The sequence below is a fragment of the Dicentrarchus labrax genome, unplaced genomic scaffold, assembly GCF_905237075.1.
Source record: "Dicentrarchus labrax unplaced genomic scaffold, dlabrax2021, whole genome shotgun sequence".
NCBI lineage: Eukaryota > Metazoa > Chordata > Actinopteri > Moronidae > Dicentrarchus > Dicentrarchus labrax.
Genome location: NW_026136702.1, coordinates 15583941 through 15593716, shown reverse-complemented (window position 1 = coordinate 15593716; position 9776 = coordinate 15583941). Strand labels below are relative to the sequence as shown.

The 9776-nt window shown below is 41.7% G+C and overlaps 1 protein-coding gene across 1 annotated transcript in view; it reads left to right on the top strand.

The window, feature by feature from the left end:
• Nucleotides 1-1946: 1946 nt before the first annotated feature.
• LOC127374531 (serine protease HTRA1A) overlaps nt 1947-9776 on the top strand; it is a 25394-nt gene continuing 17564 nt past the window's right edge. Inside the window, exon 1 of the mRNA XM_051419976.1 lies at nt 1947-2603. Within this exon, the coding sequence (XP_051275936.1) occupies nt 2141-2603 (463 nt within the window). The 5' untranslated portion in view covers nt 1947-2140. The remainder of the gene's footprint in view (nt 2604-9776) is intronic.

Genomic DNA, 9776 nt, shown 5'->3' with positions numbered 1-9776 from the left:
CTACTGCATGCAGTCTGCATTTCCTCTTCAGTACTGTTGATTCAGTCATGTACCTATGGGTAACCCTTCATCAGCTCATAATGAGGTTTACACAGCATGTGTAGTAGATGGATTTACAGAGTGAGGTCATGGAGCAATGCTGAATATGCAGAGCCTCTTTAATCAGTCAGAGGGCGAGCTATGGCATATTCTGGGCTTCAGTCTTTGTACATTATATCGTGGATACTGCATGTGTAGGCACTATGGTGGATGTTTGAGGGGTAGGAGCTTGGATGTACAGCTCTTGGATATACTGCACACTGTAGAGCTCCATATTCACTAAGTACATATCAGCTCCTTATTGGAGGATGCAACACTTTGGTGTGGCTTCAGGCGAGCCCCATTTGGACTCGGAAGGGCCTCCCTCACAGCCAAAGACATCATTGCAGACTGGAGTGGAGAGATCACACAGACCTCAGTGGCGTCCATCCTTGGCTATGCTCACTGGCCCTGGTTGGAGAATGGGTGTTCCTTATAGATGAGGTTGTTTTCATCTGCAGATTTTCCCACCATTTCTCGCCAACGTCCTTGTGCTCCAACGAGTACTGCCACATAATGGGTCTGATGATGCTGTAAGGTCACACTGAGGCTGTCTGAGTTTCATTCATTTTTGGATCAGTCCAAACATGATGCTTACATTTCTGAGCTCAGGAATGAATGTATACCCTCTCAATTAACTCCTGTGCTGTACAAGGCAGTGCAGTCATGTAACTGCCCTCTGTCACTTTATGCCCCTCTCTAATTGCCTTTTGGATACAGAAGCTTGTGTTAACCCGAGCTCCCCACGCACCGCAGGGGGCCTCGTCCCTCCATTCCCGAGCAGGGCCTCTGAGGGGTGCTCCCCTGCATCCAGGCACACTATTTAAACCATTAATACGACCCCGTGCCCATAATCAATCACATTGTCCTGAGGTGTTTTATGAGGCTGATTCATTGCCTCAGTCTTTATTGGATTCTTTTACAGCTCACCACAGACATCTAAAACCTAACAGAGATTTGTTGTTCGCCAACACTGAAAATTAGTCTCTTAATGCTGGAAATGTTTGTCAATTTAACAAACAATCAGATTATTTTATGGTATTTCCAGAAAGAAAGAGAGAAAGAAAAGTTTTCCATTTAGTTTGTGGCACAAATGGTCATTGAAAGAAATGTTTAGATTACTTTTTGAGTGATTTAACGTTTAACTGGATTGTTTTTATTTGGTAAGCCCATGTGAAGTTGCTTATTTGCCCGCCAGCTGGGTGCATATAACCCACAGAGCTAGGATAAGATCAAATTGATTATTGAAGTTCTCTTGCTAATTTCCAATTAGAACAAATTTGGTTGTTTATGAAGAGCTATGTGAAAGCGCTACATTAACTCCCCAAATCCCACAATACACCCACCACTAAATAGCCGTAAGGCCTGCGTGGATGCCAGGAGTGACTAATTTCATAAAGGGAGTAGTTAAAAACAACATGCAGGAAATAGGCCTGCAGGATGTGTGGAGGGCTGTGCAGCATATAAAACATCTGGGCGGCACTGCTGAGTTTTAAATTCTCTATTTTTATTTGTTTGTAAGTAATTAAATCAGGGTCAGTGCCAATATCAGCAAACACTGCCAAAAGCGTCGATTTTCTTGAGCTTCTTTCAGTGTCTACAAGCTCCAGAGGTGCTGTTGGGTGACCTTGACCTCCTCAACTCCGAGGGAAGCAGCAGAAAGAGGAGAGAGAGAGAGAGAGAGAGAGAGAGAGAGAAGAATTAACGCAGATCTTGGTCACTTTTCCAGCAGTGCTTCTGCTTGAAAACAACTTTCCTCTGTTTCTTATTTTATCCTCACTCTTCCGTTCAAGTGCGTCATGTAAACCCACCAATCACCGGGCTCATTGTGATTATCCACAGAGTGAGTTGGCTCTATGATGCGGAGCCTGCAAAAAAAAACGTAAAGTCGCGTAATTGGCTGCGCAGTGGACTTTCTGTTAAATGCCTCTCCAGCTGAAGTGACTCCCCCCTTTCAGCACTACTGAGCTCTCTAATCCCCTAACGCTGCAAGCAGAGAGCGCACTTTTAGACTTTCTATTTAACTTTCTTTTTTAAACTTCTTTTTTCTTTAGTTGGAATCATGTTTTGGTCACTGTCTTTGTGCGTAATCGTAGCCTTTGCGTCCGTGCCGGCAGATGCGCAGGTCTCCAGCCGGTATGTTATCGGATGTCCTGCTCGGTGTGACAAGTCGATGTGTCCCCGGCTACCAGCGGACTGCCAGGCGGGACAAACCCTCGATGCCTGCCACTGCTGCCCGGTGTGCGCGTCCGGCGAGGGCGAAGCTTGCGGCGGCACCGGGAAGCTCGGGGACCCGATGTGCGGAGAGGGGATGGAGTGCTCGGTCTCCGGCGGGGTGGCGTACACTGTCACGGTGAGGAGGAGAAGCAAGACTGGGACTTGCGTGTGCAAAACCACCGATCCGGTTTGTGGAAGCGATGGGGTGTCCTACCGGAATATCTGCGAGCTGAAGAGGGTCAGCCGGCGGGCGCAGAAGCTGCAGCAGCCACCTGTTCTTTTCATTCAGCGGGGAGCCTGCGGGAAAGGTAATGCTCAGACTGGTTCACCCCCCGGGTCACCCCCACACCCAAAACTAACTGAGACGTTGATAAGATTTTGGTAGAAAGTTGGATGATTGTGACTGTGGTATGAATGGTTTTTCTGTATTTGGTAAACTTACTGCTGAACTGAAACAACTTTTTCAGTGTAAGATCCACTGGGCTATAAGACTGTTTGTGTGATATCACCTACAGAACTTGCTCTTGAGTCCTCACTGAACGTTTGTGGTTTGGACAGATGTAAAAAGTTGCATTCAGTGGCACACAATCCCCATGTGTCTAGGATAACAAGAGCCACCATTCAAGCGTGTTTCCCTCTTGTTCCTGCATTACAATTAGACTCCATCAGAGAGCTGTTTTTACTTCTGCCTGGTTGAATGAAGTCATGAGCTCTCCCCCACTGATGTAAAGCCTGATGTGAGCCTTTGGATTTTCTCTGGCAGGCATAACCAGCAAGTCACTTGGTTTAAATCCGCTTGACTGTTTTACAGGATCATGGCAGCGAAGTCTGCATTAGCCAAACAAAAAGGAATTTCCAAACCCTGATAAGTATGATATAGAATGCTTCTAAACAGCACTGAACACTATAATAATAATTATTAATAATAAATGGTACGTGAGTGTTTCAGTATGGATCTGTACTTTATCAGGGTGTCATATGAAAAGTATTTTGCTCTAATCAGTGGAGCTCAATTATAAACCTTCATCACTCTTCACTTCTGCCGCTCTATGAAACAGCACAGCCCAGTGCACATTTAATCAGTGAGTCATTCATCATCATTAAGTGTGTGTGTGTGTGTGTGTGTGTGTGTGTGTGTGTGTGTGTGTGTGTGTGTGTGTGAGATATATCTTAAAACAACAGAGGAAATATTCAGGAAAGAAAAAGGGTGAAATTCGAAAGCACACTTGCAGGCTACAGGTGGTAAAGACATTGTATCATTCTCCAGTTTTTGCTCTCTCTCTCTCTCTCTGTGTGTGTGTGTGTGTGTGTGTGTGTGTGTGTTTTACATACGTCCATCTGAAGCGTGCACCACATGTGCAATTTGAAAGCTTCTGAATGCAGAGCTTCAACACCTGTTGCCTCAAAGACCTATAACTTACCTCAAAGCTCGGAAACTTACTTACTGCACCCACCCCGCACCCCCAACTCCTTCCTCTCTCTTCTCTTTCCTCTCTCTCTCTATCTCTCTCTCCCTCTGTGTGTTTCTGTTGTCACTCATAAATCACACTTAACAGTCACATGAAGGAATGCCTGGCGCAGATTCAAAGCCATAATTCCTCCTCTGTTGAAGACAGTTTAAAACGGGCAGGAGACACGGAGGAAAACACAAAATTAGCAACCCGTATTTTTGGGAAAGGTTTACATGTACATCAGAAACCGTGTGGGCGCGGTGGTGGGGCAGACTGTATCGCCACATTTGTTTGTCAGTCATGTAAGCAACTAAAATGGTTAAGTCATTCCCAGGCAGCTAACCATGTCTGAAACGGAGCAAGACTGTGGTGAGTGCTATTGATTTTCCAAGGCACCCAGTGAAAATTTCCATAGCTGCAATAAAACGAGTCACATTTCATTTGGTACATCAGATGTGCTTCTGTCCAAGCTGCTGGTGAATAATGCCGGCTGTAGTAGCATTGTATTTTTAGCTTCACTGTAGCATAAGATGTGATGAAGGAGAGAAGTGTAGGAGTAGACCCTGAAAGTGGAAAGTTATTTTGTAATGTATAATCACCTGAATATAGTAATCGTTGTGTTTTCGTTACCTCAGAATGAGCTGTTTTTATCTACAGACGCTGCGGGTCGCCTTCCATTGAGTCTGCCATACTTCTACAATAGCCCAGAACGGACAAGCCAAACACTGGCTGTAGATAGGGCCTTCCGTGTTTTTCACGAGTTTCATGGCCACCATTGTTTTTCTTACATACTTCAGTTGGATGCAATCTGTAACTTCACTGTTAGATACCACTTAATCCTACACACTGGTCCTCTAAAATATATATGTATACATATTGGGGGGGCTTTTTGCCTATATGTAGCTGGATAGACAGGAAGAAAGGGGTAAAAAGAGGTGAATTGCAGGAAAGGGCCACAGTTCGGATTCTAACCTAAGGACTCAGCCTTGGTACATGTGGTGCCAGCTCTACCAGGTGAGCTATCAGGGCGCCCAAACACTGGTCCTTTAAGTATATTTTGCAAATACAAAATTTGTACTTTTATTTGAGTAAAGTTTTGAAAGCAGGACTTTTACTTGTAACACAGAATTTCTGTACTGTGGTATTGTAACATTTAAGTAAAAGGTTTGAGTACTTCTTCCACCACTTCTGACAAGAAACTCAACCCCCTCCAAGCACCTTTAACTACCCCGCAACTTGGCCCCATGTTAAGAAAACACATGCGAGTACACTTGGCATGATGTCATTTCGTGTCTGGACGGTAAAGATGTTGATTATGCAAGTTGGCAAGGAAAAGTATGTGAAATGCTGCTGCGACCTCAGGGTCATATTTGTTTAAAATGACCCAATTTCACAGTATGTTTTTGTAATTTTCAAGCCTTTATTGATAGTGGTGATGGAGAAACTGACTGTTGAGGGATAGAGGAGTTGCTCTTACATGGTATGTGTCTAGTAGACTATCAGCACGCCCCAAATGATCCATTTTTGACACAGAACTACTGAAACAACCTGATATGAAGGATTTCTTAAGAGGTGCAGATGCTGTTTGTAGTACTTTCTTAATAATTTGTTAAGATTTTGACCCAATAGAAACCTCAGTACAACATGTAGCTGCTGAGTGACTGTGCTGCTCTTTATGGCGTTAGCTAGCTGATGCTGCAGAACGCACTCTGTGTCTCCGGCTGACATATGCTGAATATGCACATTCTTCCCCAACTTGTCCCAGCCACTCTTAATATTAAAAGATCATCTTTGTGCATGTGTTTTCCCCCTTTTTTATGTTGTTCTGCTGGTCTGTCTCTCCTCCTGTTTCTGCATGTCTCTGTCGGTCTGCTTTCCTCATCTACTCTCCTTCCTGTCCATGATGCCTGTAATTCTCCTGCTCATTATTTCTTTATTTCTCTTTCTGCTTGACTGTCTTTGCTGCAGCCTCTTCTATAGACGTTAGCTCTTGTGTATCATCTAATACTACACTACAACATGGACATTTTGTATGTCCTCTTTGTGACTTCCCATGCCTACCACACCTCCTTGTCTGCTCTCTGCTCATTTCTGCCAGTATAGTCACTGTTGTTTGACCACGAAAAAATCTCACTAAACCTTGCACCGAGTGTTGCACTGGCACTAAAATCCCGAGCTTCAGGATCTTTACAGCAAAATATAAACAATTTTAACATTATCAAATTAACACTGTCTTGTAGACTGCAAGAATGGAACCTGATCTGTGCATGTATAGTTCAACAGCAGGTCTGTGCATCTCTTTCCATCATTCATACATAATTATCTAACAAAAAAAAAGAAAGGGTTTGGATTCTCTGCTGCTAAAACTCACTCAGATGTTCGTGTGTGAGTTTCTGGTTGTATTGCGTGCCGCTGCCCCTGGGTGAAGTCCCTTAATGGAAAAATCAAGTCTTTGAATTAAATTGAATTAAAATGGGACAAATTGAAACACAATTTGAAATGAAAAAATGTGGTTAGTTAGAGCCTCACCTGCCGATCTGCCACTGTAATATTATAAACAGCAGCAAAGATTACAGCTGTATATCTTCTTAATGGTGGAAAAGCAGAGCCTCATCAAAACTAAATGACTCAGTTTTTCACATCTGTTGAGTCATTAAAGATGTGTATTGAGCCAAAATCAATGACTTATTGGGAATGATTTTATAATAGCATACACATAACTAAGTGATTGTGGTCGCCATTGTTTTCAAAGCTCCACTCCAGCCTGAGTAGCTTAGTTTCCACTATAAAGCCAGTTAAAAGGAAACAAAGGAACCGACAGGGCTTACATTTTATTTACTTTTTTTTCTTTTAAAATAACCATAGAAAAGTATTTTCTATGAAGATTTGGATTTGCTTCCATTTCACACACTTTGCTTAAGCAAGTTGGTTCAGTTTGCCCAACAGCAGAGGATCAGTGTGTGAGTGAGAGCGTCAGTGCATGAAGAACAGCAGCTGACCTTATTGTATTCACATCTAGTTTTCTCTGGTCTAAGGGAATAGAAAAAGCTGCTTCCGCCTGCAGGCGCCAATAAAACAGCGGGTACTATGTATGGGAAAATTGAAAAAAAAAAGAAGCTGAAAAATTGAGCGGGGACCCTTGTGGTGAAGGTCAATGTGTAGAGAGGGGAGGGGGTAATGGCTATGGGGAGACGAGGATGGGGGGCTTTAAGTGTGTGTGTGTGTGTGTGTGTGTGTGTGTGTGTGTGTGTGTGTGTGTTTGTTTGAGATAGAGAAAGAGAAATAGATGGTAAACAAAATAGAGTGCCTTTTTATTAACTTTCTTTTTTGTAAAGTTGGGCTTGAATGGTTCCTCCTTATTGAATGCTTAATTTGACTCCAGAAATAATAGGCATCTGATTATTGTGAACTGATGCTTAACTTTATTAGGATCTTTTATTAGGAGTCATTTTCCCATGATCAGCCCCCTCAGTATGTCGTCCATATGGGAGAAATCTTTACTTTATTAGGTCATCCTAATAGCATCCTATTTATATGTCAGTACGTAATCCCAGCTCTGTGTGTGTATAGGCTTGTCAAATACCTCAATACGCACTTTTTATTTGACTCACTTATGTCAGAACCTTTAAGTTACTGCACAGCCACAGCCAAGAGTGTTGACTCATTTTTCACCTTTCCCCTTTCGTGACCTCCGTGCAATGGTATGGTCTCCTTAAAAATGTCTACTCACCGCTACTGCTCCACCTCCTTGTCACAGGGTTGGTGGTTTGATCCTTAGCACCGTTGCATGGTAACATCCTGCTATCGTTGTGTGAGAGTGCGTCAATGGGTGAAGAAGAGCCAAATTGTGAAGCACTTTGGATAAAAACCACTATTGCAGCTGAGTTCAAACTGTGTATAGTTCAACTGCTTCTAAAAATGCAAACCATTGACCGATCTCTAAACAGAGTGCCATCACCAAATATGGTTGTTGAACAGCTGTTAAATGTCTAGGAGAACCATGATATGTTTCATGAATTCAAATCTGGCAATCACCAGAGTCACAGCACTGAATTTATACACTTCAAGTCTTATCTTGATGCAACTGATGCTGGGGATTGTCCTGTTCTTCTTCTACTCGAGGTCAGAAGAAGTTACATCTACAATAGTAGTATCATTAATAGGCTCAAAGAAAAGCAGTCTTTATGCAAAGTGGCTCATTTCAGAAAACTGGCCACTGGATTATAATTAGTGCATTAATGTGTGTATCCCCATGTTGTAGCTGGTAAAGGTGAAGCTAATTTAATTCACTTTATATACTGCTGGGTAGCTTTAGCCATAACAATCATTCTATCAGTCTATTGAAATGTATTTTTTGGTTTTGTATTACCAATCAGAATCTGCAAAGTAACTAGCAACTAAAGCTGTCAAATAAATGTAGGAAGAGTAAAAAGTAAAATATCCCTCTCCAAAATGTAAGTATAAAGTAGCCTAACATTAAAAGTACCTCAAAATTCTACTTAAGTTGTAACTTCAGTAAACACCAACTGGTTGACAAACAACTGTCCTTAATTCAATCACAACTAAATGGAAGCCCTTATAGTTAGTGTTAACTTGTATAAGTAACCAAGAGGTTACTTTTCATGGATGTTGTATGTGTTGTCTTTTTATTTGGTTTTTATTGACTTGTGAAGCACTTAGTGACCCTTGCTTTCCTTTTAAGATGCTTGCTGTCTATGGGCAATTCAGTTACAATTACAACTCACTACTCAAGTATATTGTAGTGACTGGGAGCAGTTTGCCATAGAAACCTGGAAGTAGGTCTACCTTATGCAGACTTTTACTTACTAGCATTGACAAAATATCAAAAATGAGTGTGCAAAGTTAGGTGAAACTGTGCACTGGAGTTTGACTTGGAGCAGTCTGATGCATCTGGAAGCAAGCCCACCTCATCTATTGACCTTTACTTGAAACACCACTTACATTGTCTCAGGTATCTCCCTTTTCCTAGCCCAATATTTAAAATGTATTAAAGATTCCCTTCTAGACATGTATTATGACCAAATAGTGTGTTTGGAACAATAATGTGTGTCTTCTATGTCTTTTTTCTTCACATAAAAATCCTCAAAAAAGCATCTTCTTCTTCTACCTTATAAAAAAAAAAATCCAGAATCTATGAATATGCAAATTTTGTTCATTTCTAAAGTTTTCCTGCTAGATGCAAGAAGTCCATTCACAGTGTATTTGCACTTGTGACTTCAAGTTTCTACATTTTCTACACTTTTATATTAGTACGTATAAGTGACAAACCGGACCTTGTTTAACTTCCAAGCTATTTGTGTTGTCACAAATCATGCTTGTAGGCCCCGCCCCTTAAAATCTGATTTTCAATGAGCACAGAGAAACTTTCCACTTTCAGCATGAATGTGAAAAAATCCTTCTAGTGTCAAACTCTGCACCGACATCATTCTGCACAGTGAGCTCAAATATCCAACTGTAGGAACAAGAAGAAACATATTTAGTGGAGGGGGACTTAGTATATACAGATTTTGCACATACATTGCTCGCCAATTATCTGTTTACTGTATGATGGTGCCTCCTAGAGTCAGACTCTTTCAGTAGATGGAAAAATGTTACAAAATCAGCAACATGTGGATTACTCACTAATCAGGCAGCTTTAGCCTACATCCCGACTTTCTCTCCACACATCAGTAACGTTCAGGACTTCAAAGTTAACTATGAATTTGTAATTTTTTGGCATTTAAGGAGACAGCTGCTTTTCAGTCTGGCTCATAAGTCACTTTAATTGTACAACAGTAAAGCTACTCTAAGCTCAGTTTAGCAGTCAAGTAATCTATTGCAGTATATAAATCAGGAGCAATGCATGCAACAATGGCTTGATCTGGCTTTCAAATGTAACTGAGCTGTCCACAACATCTGATTCATAATTCCCCATTTCTAACAAATCTTCACCACTGTGCCTAGACGTCTACTATTATCACATAGTGTTGCAGTGGTTGCATTGTGTCTCTGGATGTAAATTTTGGCATG